The sequence below is a fragment of the Clupea harengus genome, unplaced genomic scaffold (genome assembly GCF_900700415.2).
Source record: "Clupea harengus unplaced genomic scaffold, Ch_v2.0.2, whole genome shotgun sequence".
In the NCBI taxonomy this organism is placed as follows: domain Eukaryota; kingdom Metazoa; phylum Chordata; class Actinopteri; order Clupeiformes; family Clupeidae; genus Clupea; species Clupea harengus.
In genome coordinates this window covers 1-26,724 of record NW_024879966.1, presented here as the reverse complement: position 1 = coordinate 26,724, position 26,724 = coordinate 1, and the positions used below count along the sequence as shown (strand labels likewise).

The window sequence follows — 26,724 nt, the reverse complement described above, 5'->3', positions numbered from 1 at the left end:
CTTGGTGAAAACAGCCAGGTTTATTCATTGTCCCAAGAAGATGCTTGCATGCTTTTTTTTATCTCATCGCATCAAAACCTGGCCTTATTCAATATGTAACTCAATGTGTCACATATGTAAAGTCATCATTTGCTTATCTCACTGAAAACTTTCCACGGACATATTTGCATCCGAAGCACTGTAAACACACAATGAGAGAAGTAGGCTCAGTCAGGTTGTTTTGCGCCAGTTTCAGCTAGCATGCGCGTCAGCCATTGACGACTTCCTTTTTTTCTGTGGTTTTGGTGGCCTAGTGTGTGACGCCTCATCCAGGTCATATCAACGGTTTGCATGTACGCCTATAAAAAGCCTTCTTGGGTTCTGACAAACAGTTGAACACAGATCATATTTGCCAGAGTCAATCTCTCAGAGAGCAAAGAGTATCGTACCAAAGGACTGTGTGTCTGTAAAATGCCCTGGTTGATAGTCTCTTCAAGCCAACAGGAAAACATAAGGATCATGAGCAGAAATGAGAAACGGGGCCAGAATAAGTGAGTTCTTATGATGGATGTGGTGCCAGCTGTTCGAATAATATTCTTGATTCCCTTTCTCATTTTTCTGTTTTCCTCCTCAGAACTAAGGACCTCAAGAAGCAATTAAACTGCAGAGGAAAGTGAGTACAATGAAAACTGAATTACTACATTCACGTGCATGAACCGATTGCTTCCGTGCATGTATATCCAGGGCTCTGTTTTTTACATGTGTACAATTATCTCCGCCGACAGACTTCATCCTGGTGAAACTCTTCTGTGGTCCCAATCACTAGAGAATCTGCTGAAATCTAAATGTAGGTACCTATTTCACTTATTTCATATTTTTGTAAACATATTCCTATAGCATTTCTGATTTCCATATAAACAAAAAGAATAAAGGAAGAATCGATTGGGTTGGCTGCTTCAACCTCATCCATGCTTTCATTGCTCTATGAAGAATGGTCAGATCACTTACATCTCATTTTGTATCTGCAATTGGATTCTCAGACGGAATGGCAGCTTTTCAGGTATTCCTCAAGTCAGAGTTCAGCAATGAGAATATTGAGTTTTGGCTGATCTGTGACGAATACAAAAAAATCAGGACTTCATCCAGACTCACATCAAGGGCCAAGAAGATATTTGAGAGTTACATTGAAGCTAACGCTCCAAAAGAGGTACTGGCATACGATGCATTTAATATACATATTTCTACAAAGTAAATTTCATATAGGCTATGTTATTCATTCTACCACTCCTGAAGTACCTTGCATTAAATTCTATTTTTTTTTATCCAGATTAACATTGACCATCAGACCAGAGACATCATCAGGCAAAATTTGAAGTCACCCAACATGTCCTGTTTTGATGAGGCACAGAGGATTGTGTACAGCCTCATGGAGAAGGACTCTTACCCCAGGTTCCTCCGCTCTGACATTTACAACTCTCTGATCGCTTCAGTCTGAGACCTTATGAAGCTGAGGACAAGTGTCCTGCCTGATGTAAACTGGACTATGGTTTCTAAACAGCCCTACTTGGACTAGCCAGCAACGCGACAGATGCCAACGAAGGAGGATTATTATTTTTTGTAATTCCCTTTTTTGTTGATGAAGCGAAGATGGAGCACCCTGAAGGATACATATGTATGTGCGCTAGTGTGGGAGCTGCTGTTGGAGAGCCTTTCACTATCTGCTCATCTGCCCAAGGCCACGCTGTGTGAATCGGATGTGTGTGTGCGCTTTGCTCAGAGCTGACTCAGTCAACTCAACCGGTCTGCAGAATGGTTGTGAGTGTCTGGGACTTTGTGTGCAGAATCTTAGGGGAACTTCAAACAGGATACTGTGTCAGTTTCGCAGATAAACAAAAAGCCTCTTACTCACCCAGATGGTGACATAGTCAGATCTCAATTCACATTTGGTTTTTGGCATAGGACCATTTCTCTGGGGTTCTTGTCTTTCAGAGTTGATAACTCCATTATGAAAAATAACATTTGCATTTAGCTACATTTATGTACAAAATGTTGTAGTACTGTACATATTTTTACCATAACCAACCATAATAATTTATATTTACACATATTTATGATACTGATGTGTATGCGTTACATTGTAACACGTGACTGCTCTGTACATAAGCCACTGAAATGAAGATAATAAATCTCGAATGAACACCTATGATCGTGGGGTATTTCTAAATCACGTTGCCAAAACTCCCGCAGCTTGTTTTCTTTTCAGTTTTTCCATCACACATATTACAATGTCATGACTGAATCCATCACTTCCTCATGTACCTGCTCAGTTTAATTTCCGATACTTCCCATTTCAGTGAGATGGTATCTGTAGAGGAGAGCAAATAGTCTGCAGGGAAGAAATGGACAACACAAAGCACACAGTAAACATTCATCTGATTGGGGTAATGGACTATTGCAGACAGAGGAATTAGGGGGACTTTGAATTTAAAATGTAGGTCATTGTCAGAATGCTTTCAGTGAGACTAGGTCATGTTTCGTATGACAACAGCAAGCCAGCAGAACCTCTAATGCATCACTCCATGTTTAGAGACCACAGCCTGTGCACAATGAATGGGGGGTTCTGGAGGGACTGTGAGAACACGTGGGTCGAAGAAGGAAATGCTACTTTCTGAAAAATGTAAAGCAGCACCAAAGGCATGTTCAGTTGCTCTACTCATTTCATTTATAGCAAGCAACTACAGGATTTCTCAAACCAGTTCAGCATTCAACGATCACTGAATTGAAAAACAGCAGATCAAATATGAAACTCTGGTTTATGAATGACAAAGTTGCATTCATCTTGTAAACACAACATTCATTTTGTACACAAAAGCATGAAAGAAGCCATTAGTCAATACATTATTTACATTTATTGAGCTTTCGTTAAAGGTATTTCTTACAATGCAGTCTCATATAGGGTTGAAAAATTCCTGGAATATTCAAAGTTGGAAACTTTCCATGGGAATGAACCGGAATATACGGAAATTAATGGGAATAAACTGGAAAGTGTGGGGTAATTTATACCCTGTAGACCTTGGGCTCAAATGCAGTAGTGTGGCCTCAATAGCCCTGTTGTAGTGTGCAGGATGCTGGGAATTATCTGTGCATGTGATGGAGGGATGCACTGCACATGATGGAGGGATGCACTGCACATGATGGAGGAATGCACAGTGCAGGGTTGAAATTGGCATAAAATCGGGTTGTTTTATGCTGCATGCTGCAATATCTGGATTTTCTAACGTTAGCCACTTGCCAGCTAGACAATTTTGTTCCAGTGGACTATAAATACAGTCACCTGTTTTGCGTTGTCAATTGATAATGAACACAGCCGGCTTTCTCGGACAAGAGGACTTCGGACTTTCATTTGATCATGTCGAGTTGAGAGAAAAATAATACACGAATCCAGTAATTCAATCAGTTTTGTTTAAAATAGCTAGCTACATCCTTTTGCAAAAAACAGTGTGTGCTGCATTCCATACATGTTTAAAAAAGAGTTTTGAATGCGGTTTTTATTGCTCAGCCTTTTTCTAATTTGCAGTAGGCTAATTACTTGTAGTCGCCCAACTCGCGCTTTTTTGATGAACCTCAACAGCCGCGAGTAATCGAGGTGATGGTGTACTTTTGTGTGGACATACATACATCCTACTCTCACTGCTGTAAAAAGTTAGCCTACTGTATACAAAAAAACTTGGTATCAAAATGGAACATGGCTTCAGTGTAACAAGTAATCAATATGCTAGGTAATGACAAAGACGTTCGAAAACAACAGAAAGTCATAGGTTTACGTTTCTGTCAGACAACGTTCCCAACTGGCTGTATCCAGGGTCCAGTTGAGCTAGGCATGCCTTGTCTTCGTTTTCAACTACATTAAAGTTCCCTGTTACAGGCTAACTTTTGCAATACAAAAAATGTCCGCCTCTTTGCAACCCTAGTCTCATATCTTTCCACGTCATGTGAGTCACGTCGAAATTAAGGTGATTGAGGTGTCACTGTCTGCTCAAAGTCATGAACCAATTATAAGGGTGGGGAACCTACATTCTTGCATGAGAGATACAGATCAACCTGCAGTTAGTTACTGTTTTGCTTTTCTTCACAGATGCTTTTCTTCACGAGGGGAGACAGTGGTACGAGGGGAGACAGTGGTACAGTAGGTAGAGAAGTCGTCTAGTAATCAGAAGGTTGCTCCTGATGTGCAGTGTGCCATCAGTGTAAATGTAAAATGTGTATACATTGTAAGTCGCTTTGGATAAAAGCGTCTGCCAAATGACTAAATGTAAATGTAAAGATGCAGTGCAATGCATTCCAAGCATTTTTTGTGGAGCATGTGGAGCACAGCATTCTATTTTTAGCTTCTATGGCACGGTAGTTTTACAGCACATGTCCTTAACCATGATGATCAGGGGGTGTGCAGTAGAAATCCATTATTTGATCAAAGTTAAGGTTTCATACTAAAGTAAAAGAACACCGCTAAAACCTTTTTTAGGCTTTGATGGGTCTTTGCTGGAGAAGTAGGCTATAGGCTACGAAACCACCAACAGCAGTGAATGTATGCTACTAAGTAAGACAACATCTATCGGGGTGGACTCAAAAAACATATTTAAATGTGCATTGTGTTTGTAACCATCCGATTTATTTTGAGTGAACCATCTATATGATGACCTCTTATCTGGTATGTACTATCTCTCTCTCACTCTTTGATTTTAACAGGTTGACTTTAAGAAGATATGACGCACTGTGCACTCATGCTCTGATATCGAATACCACATCTCAGTTGAGCATAGACAAGTATGAAGATAACCTAACTTAACCTAACACGAGTTAGGCCAGGCAAGGGACTGTAGCTATATTTAACTGACGATAAAGGCCATCCTTTGTATGGTGAATGGTATGCTTCTCATCTCTATTGGGGCATGACTGACTTCGTCACACATTGTTTCTGTGCTGACGACAGCCCATCAACCTCCTCTTGTGAAACGTCAGGTCTCTGGAGATAAAGAGGAGGACAGACTCCTGCCACTTCACACCAAAGAAAAGGCTGAATGCAAACATATTCTAGTGATGTTGTGATTCTATAGAAGTGAAAGAATTAAACAAATGGATTTTGTGCTGTTTGGAGATGATACAACTTCAGTGTTTTCTCCTCGCTATAAACGAATGATGTAAGAATCTTTTCATTTTTACACACATTTTCCTATGATTTTGGCTTTTGTTTTTATGAAGATGTCTGGGCAAGCAGTGATTTGTATGTTCTATGTATGTCAGGCACAAAACATGGAAACCCAGGATTCACATCCATCTACAAAGTCAAGCACAAAAAGCAATACAAAAGAAGGTCAAAGGGTATGTAACTAGAAATGGAAATTATGTATTTAACTTGTTAAACATTTCTGCTTTCTTACATTTTCTTCAATTGGTCTCATTTTTATTCAACAGGCCAGCTGCTGCTGATTTGGACCTCTGGACTAAATCTCTTCTGTACCTTTTGTCTGATCAGAGTAAGAGCTACTTAAAGAATAAAACATCAAGACTGAGAGGTCTTGATTAAGTATCCAAACTATCTCACTCAGTAATCAGTGAGATCATTTTGATTTAGATTCAGACATTTAAAAACTTCCTGAGCAGTGATGTTCACAGTTAAATATGTGTCCCCTTTCTGCAGATGGACAAATGGCATTCAAAACATTTTTGAAGTCAGAGTTCTGTGAAGAGAATTTAGAGTTCTGGCTCGCCTGTGAGGAATTTAAATGCACTAAGTCAAAAGACATACTGACTTCCACAGCCATTGGCATTTATGAACAATTCATCAGAACAGACTCTCCAAAACAGGTAGGCTAAATTTCCAATATTTTAACAGGTTTAAGAATGAAGAACTTTTGAAAAATTAATTCATATCTAACTTCAGGGTCATTTTGTGTCAATTTAATGAAATCGTTTGCATCTCAGATTTGGTAGATTTTTTTTTAATTAGAAAAAGTCTATGACTATATAGCATGTGTGAAAAATATTCGATCTATTTGACCAATAATTTTCATTTTCATTTCATAAAATTATGCCATCTTCAATTCAAAGTGCATTTTTTCCTCAGTAAGCATCATGTATATTATCTGTTTTAGAATCAAGTACAAACAAGCTGTCAAATTACACCCCTCCTGTGCTACCGAATCAGCGTGTTGATTGGCTGGAATAGATATTTGGAATGTACAGAGCCTGGATAGTGTACGAATACTCTGGGTTTTTAGCACACACACGCAAGGGACAGCTAGGAACTTCAGAATCAGAATCAGAACAGTATTTATTGCCAAGTAGGTTTACACCTACCTGGAATTTGTTCTGGTGTATAGGTGCATACAGTGAACATAAAGACATACAAACACAATAAGTACTACACATAACATAAAACATAACAACACAGTAAGTACTACACAAACACGATAAGTACTACGATACAAAAAGCAGGGCAGGAGTGCAAAAGTGGATGTGCAGTGTGCAATGTAGTGTGTGTTAACTGGAGGAGCAAATCACTGATTTTGACAAAAACCGTATTGAATTATTATCACAGAGGGCACCTTTAAGCCTACACAATTACTAAGTCTGGAACTCAAAAATAATTGACATGGAATGACCCTTAATTATATATCTTCCACTGGTCTTCAGGTCAGATCTTCCACACTGGTCGTCATTACTAGACATGGGATTTTCTTATAAATGCATTTCATTTCAGCATTTCAATTTGTATGATGTAACAATAAAACACTGCAGTCCGAGTCGCCAGCCTCGACACAATACAACCACCTAGCCCACAGCTCAGAATGTAACACAGGCTCTATTCTCATTTCAGATTAACTTGGATTTTCACACAAGAGAACGTATCACGCAGAGCCTCCAGCATCCTACCACATCCTGCTTTGTTGTGGCACAGAGGAAAATATATCACCTGATGGAGAACGATGCCTACCCTCGTTTCATCCAGTCAGACTTTTACAAAGAACTACACGCTGCAGCCTCCAAAGGAGCCAAAAAGAATCACAGGAGAGTTCTGCATTAAGACAATGTCCCACGGCAGAGTCAGTGGCCACAAGGAAATGAAGAGGACAGGCTCCCTAGTGCCATGATTAAGTTAGTTATATACATGGCTTGACAAGTGTGGGCCTTGGGGATGTGTTGATCCTTATGTTAAGGAAAAAAAATCATGCTTCTGTTGTCCCTAACTTCTTGGGCATGCTTTTAGACATTAAAGTGTTTTTATTTCATGTAACACTCTCAAAACACTGTGAACCTTTTTCAGCTCAGTGTTTCGAGCTCAGATAAATGTGCAGTGTGCAGCTGGTCTGTAGTACATTATTATTTTACTGATAATAACTCGTTTGGTTTACCATTTTATTTATCATGCCTATTCTGTCATGTTTAAGTATATGTTCTATACAAAATTACTATAAATCTGTGAGTAAATTGGCTTGAATGCATGCAACTTACATATACAGACACACATATCACTCTCACAATCAAGGCTAATGGAGGATTCGGCACTCACACAAGGGTAGAGGAGTAAAGTTTCTATGGCATTTTAAACCCAGGCCTGTTGAGCCATCTAGTGGCTCATTTGATATTATCTGGAAACTCACCAGGTTTCCTACAACTGTGCAGGCATCAACAGCCTCGTTCCCACTGTTGGGCCAAATGAGGGCGAGCGAGTGTTCCGACAGGGCCACAGCACAAGTGCCATACATTACCTTACTTTGTGTTGTTAAATTCAAATTTGGCCCTTATGCATATTGGAAAGGAATCAACAAGACACCATGAAGTATTATCACAGTTCCATCTTCCAGAATTTAAGGGACAGCCACAAAAACAACATGTCAAAGTGCAGAAATATTGGTAAACATAAAATAGCATTGCTTTAAAAACTACAAGAACATAATGTTTTGACAACATAACCTACATATTGCACATTCATACCACTTGTGTAACTCAAAACAGGGAAAGAAGCACATGGCGCACAATGATGAATAACGTTAAGCTCTAAGTAGGTCTATGGAGAAGCAACACCGAGAAAAACACAAGTGATGGTGAGTGTAGATTAGCTACTTGAAAACACATTTGCCATTCATTGGATTCAAAAGGTTATAACTGAGGAATAACATATGGCATGTAGCCTATGACACTGAACCCTGATGTTCACCTGTGGTGAGAGCAGCAGCGTCATTGTTATTGTTGTTTGGGGGGGGAACAATGACCATACCAGGTAACATAATTCTACGAATACGCAACGAGAAACAAGAATACAGGGACTATATATACACACAGGCAACAGATAACGAGGGACAGGTGAGAACAATCAAGGCGGGGCAGACAATGACACAGGTGGACTAAACAAGGGGAATTAACAGGACACAGGAGAAACCAATAATGCAAACAAACCGGGTGGTTGGGAACAGGTGTGGGGTGGAGACACGAACAACAACAAGAGGGCACATGGCATAGACAAACAAACATAGGAAAGCACATGGCGGGAACAAGGAAGCACGAGGACTAGACAAGGGAACAAACATGTGACAACACAAGGGAGACAAACTTAAGCAATAAGCCCCAAGAGGCCGTGTTTTGCGCTGATTTTAGAACAGGTAAGGGGACTTGTTAGGCACGACGCGAAGCGGAGTGCCTAAAACCCCCTTACCAGTTCTAAAATCAGCGCAAAACACGGACTCGCGGGGCTTATTGCTTTTCTAAAACTGTCACTACAAATATCTGATATGGTTTCATTAAATAACGACAATTACATTTAAGAAACAAAATAGTTTCATAACAAACCGTCATTCTTCCGCCACTACAAAGTATAGTTCCTAAATAAATCGTTGCCACGCAACAGCCAGATGGAACACTTGCGCTACCGACAAAAAAGGGGTGCTTATTTATTCACATTAATTTGTATATCGCCATTAATAGTGCAATTGTTGAAATAGTTTTCAAACGGGCTCCTTATTGCTGGTGCAGTATCTTGACAGGGGTATCTTGATGTTGACGCTTCAGTGTCCCAGATGATGTTGCAAGGATGTTCATCATCATCATTGTTTATTCAGGGAGAATTGACTGAGCACAGGGCTCTTTTAGAATAGAATAGACTTTATTTGTCATTGTGCATTGGATACACAACGAAATTTGTTTGTGCAACCACTAAAAAAAGTGCAGTTGTGCTGGGTGGAGGGTATGAGGGTTGTGTGATTGTTTAGTTCTGTGATGGCCCTGGGGATGAAACTGTTCTGCAGTCTGGAGGTGCGGGCTGTAGTGGCCCGGTAGCGCCTGCCAGAGGGTAGCAGGGTGAAGAGATGGTTTGCGGGGTGAGTCTCATCCTTCAAAATGCAGCAGCAATGCCCTGATTGAGGCTACATAGTACAGAAGAACAATAGATAAACAAACCATAACAAAACAAAACAGACAAAATAAATCAAATAAAAAACACATTAAACAACTCAGAAATTAAGTATTAAAAAATTGGTTGGTCCCCTGCTAGAGGGGACCAACCAACATTCTTGTATAAGTTACAGTTTGTTGCTCCACTCCTTCTTCTCGCTGTAATTTGGACACCAGTACGATTTCAGTGACGACTCGCACCTATGTCCCGTCACTGCCATAATCTCTCTCCCCTCTAGGCCAGCGTCAGCTTTGTAACGTCTTTCTTTCTTTGAAATATTCCATGCGCAGTAATATGGAATGTTATCATAGAATGTTATGAGGACAACTTGAAGGGTTGTGCTGGATTTTACAACGGCATGGAACGCGATTTAGCCAATCACAATCAAGGATTGGGACAATCAGTTTTAGAATCAGAAATTAAACACGGACATAACACAGACCTTACAGTCATGACAGTTGGAGGGGTTACCCCGAGGACAGCTGATTACATTAGAACATTGACTCCATGAGAACTGCCTCGAAATCTATTGTTTCATTCAGGAGATTGCAATGACATTTCATAGAAACAACCTTCGGGGCTCCGATACAATACCCTAGACTAGAGTACCCAATACTTGGACTCCCCAGAGTCCCTAGAAACACCCCTGGGTAAGAGGGGAACACAGCTGGCCACTAATGTGTCTCTCCCAGCACCCACTTCGGCCAATTACGGTCCGACAGATTCTAGGGAGGGCCTTTGGACGTGAATCAGGCTAACTTAGTACTTGAGTCTATCAGTACCGACTGAAATCTACTCTTCGTGGTAAGTGCTACAAATATGTTTAACGCTATTACCTAGGAAAGTGAGAAAAAAATCACTGATTTGATATGAGTCTTACAAGGCTTTAATATCCAGCTACAGCATCCTCGACTGCAAGGAATGTCTGACTCAACCAGTCTCCGGGATAAGCATTCAATCTCGCTAGCCAACTAGCTAAAGCTAAAGTTACATTAGAGCTGTAGAATCAAGCCTGTTGTTTAACAAAAGCTAATAGGTTGTCAGTGCTCTTAAATGGTCAACTCCTGTGACATGGCTCAAGAATCAGTTTGGCATCATGTACCTGATTTGAATTTGACAGACTGAAAAAAATGAAGTTGTGCCAGGACTGAGGATGGGCGGTCGCTGTATACCCATGGTAGCCAACCAGATAGTTGACTAACTGGTGGTGTAGTTATCAGGTTCCTTACATATTATGATTTCCTCCACAGCTTAAAGGACAATTAATTTAGCTAATCTTAGATGACTTATATACTCAGAATATATATATATACTCAGTTGTATAACAGTACAGCGTTTTGGATTTAGCTGATGGAAGCACTTAATCGCTTTAGCTAGCTAGCATAGCAAGCTATCAGACTAACATATACCTATATCTATGTCAGACTAATGCCAGCCAAACCAGCCGGTTGGAGTTTTAACTGAATGCTAACGTTAGCAACACAGTGATTGGACAACAACCGACGGTGACGTGAACAATACTGCAATTTGGCCGACAACCATCGCTGTTCATCCAGGTATCTAGGCACTGACACTGATGTTTCCACGCTTAACATTAACGTTATGTAAATTAGCTAGCAATTATTTGGGCGTCATCCAGAAGATGATTGCAATCCATAAAACAATAAAATAAAATAAACGTTAGCTGTCTTGTTTGACTTAGCTAGGTGGCAAGCCATTTCGATGTATTTATTTCGTTGGAGCGCTCCCCACCATATCGCTAGCTATCCATGCCATCCAAATCATATTATGTGACCATTGAATTAAACGAAATGACGCGCTATCTTGGGCATCTCTGACGGCCACAACCATGACAGACTAGCAACAATCCATTGCTACTCGTTGATGATGCAAATATGTCTTTCATGTTGTGTTTTCTGCAGGTTGCAGAACCATGGATTCAGCTGAGTGCACTACTGAAGGTCAGTCTGGATCTGGGGAGCCGTCGCATAACTCCTTCGGTGGTCACGGAGTGGATGCTACGAACCTCTACCGGCTTCGCCGGTTTTTGTGTTATGGGTCGGAGGGGGCTACATATAACACCAGGGAGCCATCACTCGGCATGGAATGCGCGTTGACCTTAATCCAGCTCTTGGAAGATGGCAAGGGTTGTGAGGTTGTGGAGGAAATACGCAGGTTTGCACAGGACGGGAGAGCTGTCCGCTCAAACCCTGCCCTGTTCGCGTTGGCCGTCTGCTCACAGCACTCGGACGCAAAGACGAAGCAGGCGGCCTTCCGGGCCTTGAAGGACCTATGTCACGTCCCAAGCCACCTGTTCTCGTTCATTCAGTTCAAGAAGGAATTGAAAGACGGAATGAAGTGTGGAATGTGGGGTCGTGGCCTGCGTAAAGCTGTGTCAGATTGGTACAACAACCAGGACCCAATAGTTCTTGTTCAGGCAGTGACCAAATGCAAACATAGGGCAGGTTGGTCACACCAGGATCTCCTGAGACTCTCACATATGAAGCCAGCCAATGAAGGTCAGTAGTTAGGCAGGACAGTGTCAGTGTTTTATAAAAATGTATCTTTTAATCTTTTACACTGGGATCATACACTCAGATACAGTCAGGCATGCCCATGTTTTAAATGATGACTCCTCTGTTACCCATATTATTATATTTTGAGCTCTGATAGATAATACAAATAAACTAAACACAAATTATGTAACTCTAAGCACAACTAACATATAATTGTGTTTTGCAGCTATTGCGCTGATTAATAAGTACATAACTAAAGGGTGGAAAGAGGTTCAGGTGGCATATGCTGACAAAGAAAACTCTGAGGATGTTGTCAAAGTCTTGACATACCTAGAGGCTGTGGAGAAGGCCAAGCACTCAACTGACGAGGTAGAGGTGATTCATCTGATTGAGGAGCATAGGCTGGAGCGGGAACAGATCCTCACAAACCATCTGAAGTCCAAAGAGGTCTGTCACTGGAAATATCTATGACTGATCTGTCTGTTTGTGAACTGTCGTTGTAGTTGTTTGGATTGGCTGTTAATACAATTTAAACCATGGTTAAGTTATTTATTACAGTTGTATTATACCCTAGATTTTCATTTGTTCATATGGGGGCAGTATAAGAAGTGCGTTCTCACAGCAGGCAATTATCTGGATTGTTTTATTTTGTCAGTTGTACTTGAATCCATTGACAACTACTGTATCTTGGTTGGTTGTAGATATGGAGAGCTTTGTTGAAAGACATGCCACTGGCTGCACTATTCCGGCATTTGGGAAAGATGGCCGCTGACAAGGTTCTTGCCCCAGGAAGTGCAGATGTTGCAGCAGTTTGTGAGAGGATTCGGAATGAAACTGCTCTGAAAAAGGTAACGGCTACACATAGATTACACAGAATTTAGTTTTAGGTAAATATGGCAAATTAAAAAGCTACTTGAAATGAATGTAGTTTGTAATAGACAATGATTGTGTACTAATTTAAATATGAAATGTCTTTTATTGTGTGCCATTGTTCCAGTATAATCCATTGATGTATTTGATCTCTTTGTCTGAGTCTGCCTCATTTGTTTGAAATTTCAGTCAAAGTTGCATCCATTCAACATCTTGCTGGCAACAGAAAACTACAAGAGAGGTCACGGCAACAAAAGTAAACTTAAGTGGGAGCCAGATGGACACATAATTCAAGCTCTGGACTTTGCCTTTTACCAGTGTTTTAAGGTCAGAAACATGAAAACAGGATTTCCTGTAAAACAAAGTATTTAGTGGTGTTATGCCATTTAAAAGTTTAGAACAAGTTAAGAGAGTTCAGCACATGTTTACAACTAAAATCAAGATGCCTTTGAGGGAGTGACGTATATTAATCCATGAACGGTTGTATTGTCAGTTTAGCTGTAAATAGGGTGTGTAGGGTTTGTGCTGTGTTGAGATATCTCATTGGCTCTCCTCTGCTTCATACTCACTGCATAATACTGACATGAATATTTGGTGGTGGCTGATATTATTAGCATGTGTGGAAGGAGCTATACCATATGGGGTTGGTTGTCAGTTTGGATAAGTGGATTGGCATTTTACTTGTGAAATAATCCTCTCTCCATCGTCGTAACTGGAGATAGTGTGAAGTGTGACACTACCGAGTATGTGGTTCAGTCATATGGGAATAAAGTCTCAAATCAAGGCACATTAAATAATCAGGTTTCAGCACAACTGTTTTAAACATTTAGCATGACCTGAAGGGCTTGATTAGCTTGACTTAAGGTGTGTTTCAACAGTATATCCATAGCCACTACAAGATGGGTTTCACCTAAGGGATAATAGGTGGTCATTATCGAATATTAAATCCCGACAGGATGAACAGGACCCCGACCAGAATAACCAGAAATAGGAATGTGTAGCTGTTGTCACCAGAATGCCTGTTTGTGCGTTATAATTTGTGTTCATGTACGTGGTTCCTTTGTGCTACCCCTCCCACAGAACGTGGAGCCCACAGGGAAGCGGTTTGTGATTGGGGTGGACGTGAGCGCATCGCTGAGCAGCACTGCCCTGGGGAGCTCTGTCAGTGCTGCCACGGCAGCTGCCGTCATGAGCATGGTGAGTCCTCACAGAGCCCAGTGTCTCACAGCAACCCATGCTTTTGGTTTTTCACATGCCTAGATAATTGTACTGCTGGCTGCAAGAGTAAGGAAGAATTTCAGCAATGTCCCTTGAATGCCTTTCTTATCTCAAGGGTAATGTTGCAGACACATAATGGCTTTGAGAATGTGTTTCCTTTCTTAACAAACCAACAGCTATGGCAGTTTTCCAAATCTTCTCAGAGTGTTATTTAAATGAATTGTTGCTAAATTGTTGGGGTTGGGATTTTGTTCAAGGTTATCACACGGACAGAGAACGATGCTCAGGTTTTGGTGTTCTCTGAGGGAAATGTCACTCCCATCGTCCTCTCTGCTGATATGTCTGTTATGCAGGTTACGGCAGAACTGGTCAAGGTAAAAAGCCTTGCTTCTCAGCATGCCACGGGTTGGTTGAAGGCTGAACATTGTGTAACAGGTCAATGTCTTGAAAAGAAATAAAAGTTTAATAAAAGTAGCATAATGCCACTGACAGAGTTTTGTTGGATGCTCAGATCCCTGATGGAAGCACAGACTGCGCACTGCCCATCCTTTGGGCCTCAGAGAGCGAGAGACATGTGGATGTGTTCCTCATCTTAACCAACAATGAGACCTGGTTTGGAAAGGCCAATCCTACGGAAGCTCTAAAGATGTACAGACAAGTAAGTCCCTATTTAACTGAGTACACTCCACTAATTGGTTGCCATCGAGATATTTAAATGGAAGCGTTAGAAAAAGGTGCTGGTAATATGTCGTTGCTATTTGAACAGACTTCTTCTATATCTTAAAAAGATTTAATAAGCACTCCACCCAGACCACCAGCTCCTGAGACGCATTTCTCCTTGTTCAAAGACAGTGTTATGAGTCAGACCAGCTGATCTTGTGTCTTTAAAGATATCAGCTGCAGTATTCATCAAGACATTAAATAAATGTATGTGCCCTTAATGGTTGAAAACACAAAATGGTAAGCACATGGCACAAATGTGTGGACACACTTTCTTTCAATCAATCAGTCAAACAAACAAATAAACTGGATTAAGATGGTGTCTGGTCCAGTAGCCACACTGGAAATATATTGTGGTTTACCATTGACTGAACAATATTTTTCGTCATCTCCAGAAAATGGGCGTCTTTTCAAAGTTAGTTGTGTGTGGAATGACGACCACGGGTCTCTCGGTGGCCGACCCAGATGACCGGGACATGCTGGACCTCTGTGGCTTTGACTCCAGGGCGGTGGATGTCATCCATAACTTTGTTCTGGATCTCATATGAGAGAACTGTGTCTGTACCTCAGTATGACCCTGAGAACCGACAGAAAGAAACTTGGACTGTTCTCACACTGGACTGATGTACCCAACAAAGCACAACCTCCTTGGACTAAACAAAGCAACTCCTAAATTCCCAGTGACGGTCTCTTGCTTGTGACATTTTATCTGGGTCATATTTTCTCATCTAGCAGGCTGGATGAATTTTCAATTAACAAAAAAAAAAAAAAAAAAAAAATGAATTTGATGTTGAAGATCAATTTCACAAGATTTTACTCTGGTTCATAGGTTTGACAGGTGACATATCACAAATACTCACATATTTTTGTAATGAGGTAACACAATGTTACTGAAACTCTGGAACTTGTAAGGTTTAAAGGTCACTGACAGACTGCATAGTAATGTGGTATGTTATTGGATGTTTAATGCTGGCCTAAACACTTACCCTTTAGTCTTTTGCCCGATCTTAGAAAAAGAAAATTGTGATCGGTTTTGGAAAGAGAAGACACGTAACTGAAAGATTTCCAGCACCTGTAAAGTTGGTGTCTTAGTTTGCTGTCTATTGACCCTGGTGTCAGTGACTATTCGGTAAAAGTACATGCAATATTGTAATGCAATGTATTTTTTTAATTGGAGAAGACACTGAAATCTTGACACAGCATGATGACAACAGGTTGTTTCTGTTGGACCTCATAACAGTCAGCAGTTTTCACATTTCCACTTAAAACAGATCAAGTTGAAGTAGCAGTCCAGCATAAGATGCACTTACCATGTACTGGTTTCATCAATTGATAAGCATGTCAATGTATTGTTGCAAATACAATAATGAGGACATGCAAAGAAAGTAGCAGAATCTTTTGTAGCGAAACTTTTGACTTCAAATAACAGCTTTATTTGTAAGTCATAGGATATTTGCTTAGAAATGCTCTTGTATACTTGTATGCTCTTGTAGCCGTTACTATATTTCACCTGCACATTTCTTCATCACTGTATTGCGCATCTGAAGGTCAAAATCAAGGTAATTTTTGTCTGACACTAATGCTGCTAGATAAGCTAATTCTGTAAAGGAATTATAAAAACATTGGTAATTATAGTGTAATAAGAATAGTAATGTAACTAATTTAAACTATGCTCTTGTAGGAACTCACTACATTTTTGTTGTAACAGAAACCTGAATGTACCTTTGTAATATTCGTGTTAGTCTTGAGACTTAATACAAGCTGCTTTATACATCTTTAAATATTGAACCAATAAATGTTGTTTATACTAAAGAGTTATTATATCATGGGGCTACTTCAGAAAATGGTGGTTATTTTTGTTAATACATAGAATTAGATCTTTAATTCCTTGTGCCAGCATCACAGTAGAAAAATGCACTACATCTTCATCCCTATACTTGAATAAAATAGCTGCACCGCAGTTTTCCAACAAGTCACATCTTATTATGGAATTCTATAGGCTACACATGGTTATTGCTGTGGCATTGGGTTTGGAAAGCCCCTTAACAAGAATTATAATGGACACAAACCCAGTTTAGGTAATATGTTCATTCATTTTGTTTTCAGCGTTAGAGGGGCTTTGCAAAGTTCATGAACTGCATTGTTGTGAATGGCTAAGACCTCTTATTTTTTATTTAAAAAAAATCTTCTTTATATTTTTCCCCCTGACTAACTGCCTAAGTGAGGCACCCGGGCCTTTTTTCGACAAACTTCCTATCGGAAAAGTAATAAACACAATTACATGTGCTTCTGAAATGACAGGCTACTTTCGTCTTCTATTTTTTTCCGTGCCATAAAGTAACAAATACTTTGGATTCCCTGGTCTTTTATGAAATATATGTATTTCAAGGTAAGCAATGCCACTTTTATAGAATTGGTTTATTAATTTAAAATGGAAAATGAATATCTACATTAAACAAATGTTAAGAACTGTATCAAATTGCATCGTATCGCACCAAATCGTTCTGTATTAAAATGTATCATCCCTTAATACTATCGTAGCCCATGTATTTAGATACGTATCCAATATAAATCCGGTATTATATAAAGGATAGATGGACACCCCTAGAGGTTTAGCGGCATGTGCCCAAGGCGTCCATACAGTAGTTAACAGTTTTCCCTCTAAATTTGAGTTTAAAAAAAAAAAAAACATCCACTAAAAGATGCTTTCCCATTCTCAATTGGAGTTAATGATCCACCATAGCATTACATAACCTTGAGAGTCCGTCCTGGATACTCCTTCCGAGTCAGCGCTGTAAAAGTCTAGTTAGCAGGTTTCCAAAACAAAAGACTGTTTTCTTGCCTGAAAGAAAAGTACTGATAGTACTCAGGGACATTCACTGGTATATTCATTTATATATGATACAAAATAAATGTTTATTTGCATAATGTTACAATTATTTTAGATGATAAATATTGACATTTATCAACAAGTTGAACTATTCGTGTTTAAAAAAAATCCATTCAGGCAACCCTTGGGGCAGCTTTTTACTGAAAAAGAACAGGGGACCTGTTTTCAAGACCCCACACTCACAAGCTAGAGAAGTGAAGATGGCGGACGTTTTGAGTGTTCTTCGTCAATACAACATCCAGAAAAAGGAAATCGTTGCTAAAGGAGAAGAAGTTATCTTCGGAGAGTTTTCGTGGCCAAAAAATGTCAAGACCAACTATGTTATTTGGGGGTACGTTATCTTTTTCAGCATCTCATTATTTCTTTCAGTCAGTTCAGCTATCATTTGCTCAAGGCTGATGGCAGGGGACGCTAACGTTAGCTAAGCGACAACTACACAAACTTTTCATCTGCGTGGTCAGGGGAAGCAGTTGCTTCTAAGGACACTTAGTTGTCTTAACAGAAATACCCACTCGTTTGTGCCAGTAAGATCTTGGGCTTGTTCTTGACTTGCACACAACGATATATTTGTTCGAAATGCCAAATTTGTGTTTCCGTACGTAGCAAGATTAAGTAGAAGTGTTGGCTAGCTAATATGTGTTGAGCTAGCTAGCTGCCTGACCAGAAGACATGTCTTCGAAGTGTAATATTGGGAGACTGATTGATTGAGGTTTTACATACAGTGTTGTTATTTAGATATCATGTTAGTTAGAAATCTATATGGGTATAACTTCAATGGTTGATGACTGCAAAAGCCGAGATATTGGAAAAGCCACTCACTTCAGAGATGTCATATGTCAGGTTCACAAGTGGTCTGACCCTGGGTCCGAAGTTACAACACAAATTTTACAGAATTAAAACCATTATACAAACATGAAAATATAGCATCGATATGGCCTACTATGTGCTATCCATGAATTCTTAGCACATTAGCCTAAATCTGACACTATCTTTTTCTTTTTATCTGACACACTATCAAGTTATCTGGAGACACTTTCCTCCACCTTTTGCCCATCTTAATGGTCGTTAAAGTCGTTGTACAAACATACAAGTTATTTGGAGACTATTTGCTTCACCTTTTGCCCATCTTAATGATTCAAACGTCACCTTATATTCATTACATTAGGTAATTGTACATGTTGACCCCCCCCCCCCCCCCAATCTTATCTTTGATTACATTAAATAGCTAAAGGTTTTACTTTTCTAACAGCATTATGAATTCTTACACTAAGATTCAAGTAGCCCAGTGGCATCCCTTAAGACAGCAACTAAGTTACCCCAGCCAACACTTCAGACTCTCATACAGCAGGCTATGCATCTGCTGCTCACACTTCCTCTGTCTCTTTCCGAGAGCTCCCTTTTCCCTTTGTGGTTGAGGCATGAGAACCGCGAAGACTCAGCTTTTTCGATTTAAAAATGAAAGCTACTTTTTATATATTTCTTACTAAGAGTCTGAAAGAACACACACTTTTGGGTCCGGACCACCTGTTGAGAAATATTGTCGTGGTTCTCTTTCGATCACTTTGTGAGACACAGCTCACTTATGGGAACAACCTACAATCAAGCCTTTAGGAAGGTAACAATTGGGCTGGGGAGTAGCCTAAAGGCCAATTCATAGTCCAGGCCACAACTCTGCCCTGGTCATGAGTTATAGTGGGTATGCACATGATGTCACAGTAGGCCTATGTCACGGCAGTTGCATCCACTGACAGGCAGAGAGACAGAGAAAGTGTTTTTTCTGGCAGGTTTGTAAAAGCCCCTCACTTCAGAGGTGTCTTAAATGTGGATATGGAAACACTTTTTATGCAAGGAAAAACATTCAAGATGTACACTACTGATTGTCACAGTGTAAAGGATATTTCGTAAACTTTTGTTGTTGGGCTTTGTGTGTACAGACAGGCAGTCTGACGTAAACAGCAAAGTAACTTGGTGGCAGAGTAGTATGTACTTTGCTCTGAAGTGAGCAGGAAAGTAAGTTATCAACAGGTGAAGTTAATTGGCAAGGGCGGCTGATTCACACCAACAATGGGTAATAACATTAAGTGTACATAAATTAACAAGCTTATGTTGTGACCTTGCATTTCGTTGTAAAAATCAAGCTTGCAGTAATTACTAAATTGTATGCTTTCAATCAATCAATCAATCAATTCAATCTTATATAGCGCTCCTCTAAATACCCGAAGTCGCTTTACAGAGTCCAGTCCAGTCATTCATACACAGTCATACCGGTGGTGGTAAGCTACATCAGTAGCCACAGCTGCCCTGGGGCAGACTGACAGAAGCGTGGCTGCCAATCAGCGCCTACGGCCCCTCCGACCACCACCAACATTCATTCATATGCATACGATGCGGTGCATGTCTTTATGATGGGGGGGGAAACCGGAGTACCCGGAGTAAACCCACGCAGGCACGGGGAGAACATGCAAACTCCACACAGAAAGGACCTGGAACGACCGGGATTCGAACCCAGGGCCTTCTTGCTGTGAGGCGACAGTGCTAACCACTGAGTCTCCGTTTTCAGACAAAATTTAATTGATGTTGCCAAGGTCCCATCATCAGTCAAGCTTTGGTGCAAAAAATGTTTTTTTTATAATTATTACATTTACCTTCTAAAATGTCTTTTGAACAATTACAGAACTGGAAAGGAGGGCCAACCCAAAGAGTATTACACCTTGGACTCCATTCTCTTCCTGCTCAACAATGTGCATCTTCCTCACCCGTCCTATGTCCGCAGGGCAGCTGTAAGTTATGCAGATTCCCCCTCGTTATTTGGCTGCAGCAGTTCACAGAATCTTGTCATGAGCTGGGTCTTGTTCACTTGATATCGGGGAAGTGTCGTTCTGGTTTGCAGTGACCAGTGATGTCCACAGACAGACAGTGCCTCTCTTATCTTCCATACAGACAGAGAACATACCTGTAGTCAGAAGACCTGATCGAAAGGACTTGCTCTCGCATCTCAATGGAGAAAGTTGTAAGTAAATGCAGCAAAAATGCATGCTTGCTTATGTAATGGCCTAAATCATCTCGGGCGTCTCAAAATTGTGCTATGTTTTTCTTCCTTACAGCTACTTCAGCAAGTATTGACAGAAGCGCACCCATTGAAATTGGGTTGCAGAGACCAACACAAGGTCTGGTATACATTTTGTATTTGTAAATTTAGCATTTTGGCCAGCTGGTCCAAATTTTGCATCACTTTTTTTGTTTGTTTGTTTTGGTCATTGTCAATAGAAAATGTACAGATTCTATCCCGAGTAATTAAGCACCCTCTCATTTGTGAGCAGTCAAAAGGGCAGCCGATGAGGTTTCATCAGAAGCAAAAAAGCCACGTATCGAGGTAACCATATACTTCTTTCAACTCCCCACAGGGCACTGCTACACATGTGTGGTCTGTGGTTTGCCACCTCTGATTCATTTTGCTTTGATTCTCAGGATGAAGAGCGTGTTCGTCTTGATAAGGAGCGTCTGGCAGCACGTCTGGAAGGACACAAGGAGGGAATTGTACAGACTGACCAGATCAGGTACAGCCTTAACAATTGCAAGCAGTCTTACACCATGCTGATGACATGCTATGTTTTGGTGTGTTTTACCATTCATAATATTAAGAGGTAGAATTTGTTTCTAAATGTTTGTCTCAATATGTTTGTTTCCAAATATTTTCTCAGTAATTTGATGTTTTGACCAAGGTAGATGAGGAACAATGATCACAAGTACAATGACTAATCAGTCTCTTGTACTGAGAATACTGGCATTTCCATGTTCATATCTGATTAAAAATATCTCGACGTAGGAGTCCAGTGAAAGTCATATGAGCATATCCCTTCAGAGCTGCGCTGTTACCTGCAACCCAAAAAGGGTTTTAGCTGGAGAGTGAAACCGATCTGCAAATTGTTGAAACTGTCGGGACATTTTTTGAGTGGTCAGCTTTGGACTTGTTACTGAACAAAATGCCATGGATCTATTGTGGTGAACAGGGTCTCAAGATAATGAATATATGATATTTATTTGATACAGATAATAATAATGAGCTGATCTCTGTCTGGATGTGGTTTTATAGTCAGTGCAAAAACCATGAGGTTTTTAAGTGGTTATAAATGGTAATTATGTTAAAGTAATGGTAGGTAATTGTGATTTTATTATTCACATGTTCTAAAATCCCAGTGATGTCTTGCCCTTAACAGGTCGCTCTCAGAGGCCATGTCTGTGGAAAAGATCGCTGCCATCAAGGCCAAGATCATGGCCAAGAAACGGTCGACCATCAAAACAGACTTGGACGACGACATCACCCTCAAACAGAGGAGCTTTGTGGATGCCGAAGTTGACGTGACCAGAGACATCGTTAGTCGAGAGCGAGTGTGGCGCACCCGGACCACCATTCTGCAGAGCACTGGAAAGGTAGAAGCAGACCCCTCCTCACAGACATACCTTGTCTAGTTTGTGAGTGCATGTTGCTTGAAGCTATTTTCTTTCATTCAGTTCATCAGTACTCTCTGAATTTTACGCAAAGTTGCTTGGTTGCAACGCAATGTGTTGAATGTTCAAATAGAAGATAGGAAATGTTTTAGTTCTTTGATTTAATACTAAAATGAACTTACTCACAAAGATGGATTTTTTTTTCATGCATGTTGTTTAGAAACTCATGACAATGTAGTTAACTGTGGTTTTAACTTGTAGCCTGCAGATGGCAGTGTTGCCACAGCTTAACTGCTAGACAATTTGCTCTATTGATGATTAAGCCTTGTAGGCCTACATCTATTTAGAAAGGACCACTGATTAGCTACATACATTTAAAAAAACATTTCCCATGGAGAAAACTTTGTACATTGCATTTTTGTTTTTGCCAAGTGTGTTGTCAGGCTGTGGTTATTATTATGACTCCTGCATCTTCAGGTGTTACTTTGACTTGAAATGCCAGCAGTTCTTGTGTGTACTAAAATAAATCATTCTCTTATCATTCTTTCCAAATCATGCCACTGAATTGATCGGTTGATCAAGAGAATGGCAAGAGAATTTGTGTCTTATTATTAAGGATTACATTTATATATATTTTGTGGGTCACGAATTTTAAAGTGAGTGCATTAAGATGCTTGATGTAATTTTGAGTGTAATGTCTAAGCAAGGTCATGCGTGACGCAGGCTTAAGTAATTATCCAGCCCCTTCTTTTAACGTGGCACTTTGTCTTTGTCCTGATTCTAGAATTTTTCCAAGAGCATCTTTGCGATCCTGCAGTCGGTGAAGGCCAGAGAGGAAGGCAGAGCTCCTGAGCAGAGGCCAGCACAGAACCCCACTCAGGCAGTAAGGGCAGACACACATCTCCCTCACACACACTCCCCTGCACTCCTCTTGATCCTACTCCAGCTCACACACACACACACACACACACACACACACACACACACACACATGCACACGCAGATAATACTGCCCCGGAACTATGTTTAATAAGAATGCTGCCATACCAAGATCAGACCATGTATCAAATAAATGAAGCTTGAAATGAACTGTAAGGTCAGTAATTTAAGCCATCAATTTGTAAAGCTGCGAGGCTTATGTGTTAGACGTGGAAGTAACAGTATGTCTTTTGCCATCACTACTTTCCCCATATCACTGCTCAACAGTGTCTTTATTTATAGCGCCCAAAACAATAACATTGTCTTAAGGTGCTTTACAGAGCCCAGAGCCTAACCCCCCCCGCCCCCCCAAGTATCAGGATAAGCATACTAGCATATATGTGGCAAATGTACAGGACGCATACAAACTTGAGATGGTTTATACATGATGCATTCAAAATGAATAGTGAATAAGATTGGGGGGCACATTCAACTATTAAAAGAGTAAGTAGAGCAATGCAACTAAATTGTGTCGATGGTAGCAATTATTTACATTATACATAAATAGGCGTGAACAGAGTGTGTGGATGTATCATGACTAGGGTAGAACTAATGCATGACAGTGGTGGTGATGGGTAGGTGTAGGCAGAGGGTTTCTGCAAGTAGATCAGGTGGACCGAGTACAGCAGCATCCCATGGCAGAGACTGACTATTTTCTTCACATCCTAGTCTAGACTAAGTGAGTGGGTAGAGCTTGGTTGCTTAATATGCGTAAATGTACTTAATGGTTATGGTGATGAGGAACAATGTTTTCACAGCCATTGGCATTTGCGGGCAAAGGTCACGCTATAAGAGAGAGGGACATTTGGTTAGTAAACATCAATTTGATAATCAGATAGCGATACATTTAGATAAACAATTAACAGTCGGTAATATGGCCACTTGATCAGTATTAATGTCTTACGGTCAGAAAGGTAAGACTTAAACCAGGATAGGGCACAGCCTTTGATGCCAGCATGAAGTCAAGCAACATAACCTAAGGATCAAGTATTAAAGTGCATTTCAAAATAAGGATACATTTAAAGTCTTTCTTTGTGCATTTCCTTTCCCTCCTCTAGGACCCATCCATAAGAAACAAGCAGCCAGTCCCAGCTGCCTACAACAGATACGATCAGGAAAGGTTCAAAGGGAAAGAGGGTGAGTGTGGCTTGATCTTCTCATTGGAATTCTGTGTGTGGTCTGGCTCTCCTTTTCTATCCTCTTCACTATGTCAGCATAACAAGCCTCTGATGCCTAATATTACCATCATGCACTCATCAAACCTAGTGTGACTAGACATTACATTTACTGGCAGTAACAGCTGAAGTAAATGTGAGTCATTTGTGCAGTGTGCCCCCTGAGAAACAAACCTGTGCAGTTGATGGCACCCAGGGTATGATCTTTTGGGGGGTTAGCCAGTTAGTATCGGCTGTTTTGGGGCATATACGTTTGTTTCCCATTGGCTGGTTTCAGTCTTGGACTGTGGCCCATTGTTTGCTCCCTTAATTCTATTCAGTAATGCCTGATCATCACATGCAAGCACGATCCACTCAGAACCGTTTTTCAGACATGAAATCTCATTACGTTTTTTAGGCAAAGTGCCACACATAGATCTTGATTTTTTGTCCATATCCAGAGTTTAGACTGAGTTTAGAATTTTTAATCTCCTCTGACAAATGCTTTCATTTCCCACATCAAATTATGCACAGGAATTGTGACTTGGCTGTAGAACTTCATATATTTCTTATTTTTAGTTCCTAAAGAGAATGACTTTTATCAGTTGTGGATAATTGTCACTGATAAAATAGCCGCCTCACTCGACTGTCGATGGCAGTATTTGTAAGCCTATAGTCTCCTCCTTGTTTGTTTGTGTTGTTTATTCCGTAATCTATTGGCTTCATTAACACGTACTTCATCTATGGCAGAAACGGAGGGCTTCAAGATTGACACCATGGGAACCTATCATGGCATGACCCTGAAGTCTGTGACGGTAAGTTCTTCAAGGGTTTCTCCTTTGGGAAATGGGTGATGCTATGCTACTTAATAAACAGGAAGTCGCCTGCAGTCCTCGATAGCAGGGTTAGGATGAAAGTTGTTACAAACAGGCCAGTCTATTTTAAGCAATGACGAAGTTACGCCATGATGTAGATGACAATCTATTATTAATATTTTAAGAGTTCTTTTGAAATGCCAAAGGTTACTCTTGTATAACCTTTAACCTTAGCTCTAGTTCTTTTTTTTTTTTCCATTCAGAAACATTGAATCTCTCACCTTGTGTTGTAACTGGAACCAGTATGACTTAATTATGTTTATTGCGGATGTTAAATTACACACTTTTTCCACTTTGCATCGGAAACCTTGCCCTTGCAAGTCACTAATGATATAACTGTGAAACACTATCAGGCTGGTAGTATTCAAGCTGTTATAGTAAAGCTTATTCACCATGATGCACAGGGTGCTCTGTATGAGTCACTCACACAAGAGCCAGTTTCATGGCAGAACTTAACTGAAAAGGTCAGGCTTGATCTCCTGTAGGGGCTTTTATTAGGCTGTGGCAGAAAGGATCTTTTATTTACTTTACTCTGCCTCCATATTGATATGGCTGACATTTCAATTATTTTCCCAGATTTCCCTTCGGGAACCTTTTTGAAGGTTCAAAGCATTGTTTGTTTGATTAGAGGCCGGTGGTGTTTTGTTTTAATTTGTTTCTGTGTGTTTGCGGTCAACTGTGTGATCGGGTATCATGGAGGACATTGCAGGCTTTATTTGATAGGTCAAAGAGGATGGGGGGGCTGATGCTGTAGCAGTGGGTAAGCTGGATCAAAGGCAGGATTTCTTCTTTTCTCTTTGCCTAGTTCTTCTTCAGCAACTACAGAATGTGTTTGGTTACTTGAGCTTTGGAACATCAGCAGGGAATTGATTAAGCCTCCCATACAGTGACCTTGTGACGTGAGTGAGTGTGGGAGTTTGCTTAGCCAGTGACTGAGATGGATGATTATTGGCTTTAATTACTGGGATGGTTATTGATTTAGGCACAATTTCATTAAAGATTTCCTTCCTGTTTGGACTTTTTTTTTTTTTTATTATTATTTAAATTGTTTTGAGATGCTTGGTTTTTATAGGTTAACCGACCTGTGTCGTTATCCATCACTTTGTAACACTGTGATGTGGATTTTCTTATGATTATTCTCATGGTATTATTGATAAAATGATTCACGTTATTCCAATATCCAGGACATCGAAGGAGGACTTTATCTCTCTTTAGAAGTACAATTTATTTAGCTCTTATAATAGATTTACAAATTTACCACACACTTAGCATTAACTTTTTTGAATGCCACCGAAACCAGCTTGTATTAGCTTGGTTTGCTTTAACTGTAGCACATGCAGAAAACTTGGCCAAGAAACCAGATGGTTTCAGTGAAATGTCCTTGGTTTTAGCTGATACATTTCAGGTTGGAAATAAAATAAAACCAGTCTTATTTTGCTCAAGATTTATTTTGCTCTTATAGTAATATGTGCATTGAAATTCGTACTTTGGACCACAAAACTGAAACGACTTGAAAAAATAATCAACAGATAATGTCTGATGCCATCTTGTGCTTTTGTCTTCTTTTTGTGATTCCGGTAATCTGCGACTTTCCTTTTATAGCCTCAGAGTTTATATCTCAGTTATC

General features: G+C 40.2%; 4 protein-coding genes across 5 annotated transcripts; all 4 read left to right on the top strand.

Moving 5' to 3' along the window:
- The first annotated feature begins 302 nt into the window (after positions 1-302).
- On the top strand, positions 303-2,180 carry LOC122130962 (regulator of G-protein signaling 21-like). The gene is made up of 5 exons (XM_042705839.1): positions 303-530; positions 614-652; positions 765-826; positions 1,020-1,186; positions 1,307-2,180. Exons 1-5 carry the CDS (start codon positions 451-453, stop codon positions 1,472-1,474), a joined length of 516 nt encoding a protein of 171 aa, XP_042561773.1. The 5' UTR covers positions 303-450; the 3' UTR covers positions 1,475-2,180.
- A 2,216-nt stretch (positions 2,181-4,396) lies between these two features.
- On the top strand, positions 4,397-7,451 carry LOC122130965 (regulator of G-protein signaling 21-like). Its single transcript, XM_042705842.1, has 5 exons — positions 4,397-5,177; positions 5,281-5,358; positions 5,452-5,513; positions 5,678-5,844; positions 6,857-7,451. Exons 1-5 carry the CDS (start codon positions 5,113-5,115, stop codon positions 7,061-7,063), a joined length of 579 nt encoding a protein of 192 aa, XP_042561776.1. The 5' UTR covers positions 4,397-5,112; the 3' UTR covers positions 7,064-7,451.
- Positions 7,452-9,583: 2,132 nt separating this feature from the next.
- ro60 (Ro60, Y RNA binding protein) lies at positions 9,584-16,574 on the top strand. 2 transcript variants are annotated; one of them, XM_042705836.1, is made up of 10 exons: positions 9,584-10,231; positions 10,852-10,983; positions 11,350-11,946; positions 12,170-12,390; positions 12,645-12,791; positions 13,003-13,140; positions 13,894-14,010; positions 14,289-14,405; positions 14,543-14,689; positions 15,147-16,574. In XM_042705836.1, exons 3-10 carry the CDS (start codon positions 11,361-11,363, stop codon positions 15,297-15,299), a joined length of 1,626 nt encoding a protein of 541 aa, XP_042561770.1. In that variant the 5' UTR covers positions 9,584-10,231; positions 10,852-10,983; positions 11,350-11,360; the 3' UTR covers positions 15,300-16,574. The 2 variants fall into 2 exon arrangements, with proteins under 2 accessions (XP_042561770.1, XP_042561769.1); XM_042705835.1 differs by lacking the exon at positions 10,852-10,983.
- A 1,226-nt stretch (positions 16,575-17,800) lies between these two features.
- LOC122130961 (parafibromin) lies at positions 17,801-26,686 on the top strand. The gene is made up of 10 exons (XM_042705837.1): positions 17,801-17,972; positions 20,316-20,421; positions 20,582-20,651; positions 20,746-20,808; positions 20,962-21,014; positions 21,110-21,198; positions 21,859-22,072; positions 22,875-22,973; positions 24,127-24,205; positions 24,973-26,686. The coding sequence occupies exons 1-10, from the start codon at positions 17,842-17,844 to the stop codon at positions 25,074-25,076; spliced, it is 1,008 nt and encodes a 335-aa protein (XP_042561771.1). The 5' UTR covers positions 17,801-17,841; the 3' UTR covers positions 25,077-26,686.
- Positions 26,687-26,724: the final 38 nt, after the last annotated feature.

Excerpts from the sequence above, each read along its gene's own strand:
- LOC122130962 (XM_042705839.1), top strand. The coding sequence starts at position 451 with ATGCCCTGGTTGATAGTCTCTTCAAGCCAACAGGAAAACATAAGGATC. Across the intron at positions 531-613 it reads GAGAAACGGGGCCAGAATAA|AACTAAGGACCTCAAGAAGC; the intron begins GTGAGTTCTTAT and ends TTTCCTCCTCAG. Across the intron at positions 653-764 it reads CAATTAAACTGCAGAGGAAA|ACTTCATCCTGGTGAAACTC; the intron begins GTGAGTACAATG and ends CTCCGCCGACAG.
- LOC122130961 (XM_042705837.1), top strand. The coding sequence starts at position 17,842 with ATGGCGGACGTTTTGAGTGTTCTTCGTCAATACAACATCCAGAAAAAG. Across the intron at positions 21,015-21,109 it reads CAAAAAAGCCACGTATCGAG|GATGAAGAGCGTGTTCGTCT; the intron begins GTAACCATATAC and ends TTTGATTCTCAG. Across the intron at positions 22,974-24,126 it reads CACAGAACCCCACTCAGGCA|GACCCATCCATAAGAAACAA; the intron begins GTAAGGGCAGAC and ends TCCCTCCTCTAG.
- ro60 (XM_042705835.1), top strand. The coding sequence starts at position 11,361 with ATGGATTCAGCTGAGTGCACTACTGAAGGTCAGTCTGGATCTGGGGAG. Across the intron at positions 13,141-13,893 it reads CCTTTTACCAGTGTTTTAAG|AACGTGGAGCCCACAGGGAA; the intron begins GTCAGAAACATG and ends CCCCTCCCACAG. Across the intron at positions 14,011-14,288 it reads CAGCTGCCGTCATGAGCATG|GTTATCACACGGACAGAGAA; the intron begins GTGAGTCCTCAC and ends ATTTTGTTCAAG.
- LOC122130965 (XM_042705842.1), top strand. The coding sequence starts at position 5,113 with ATGGATTTTGTGCTGTTTGGAGATGATACAACTTCAGTGTTTTCTCCT. Across the intron at positions 5,514-5,677 it reads GTACCTTTTGTCTGATCAGA|ATGGACAAATGGCATTCAAA; the intron begins GTAAGAGCTACT and ends CCCTTTCTGCAG. Across the intron at positions 5,845-6,856 it reads GAACAGACTCTCCAAAACAG|ATTAACTTGGATTTTCACAC; the intron begins GTAGGCTAAATT and ends TTCTCATTTCAG.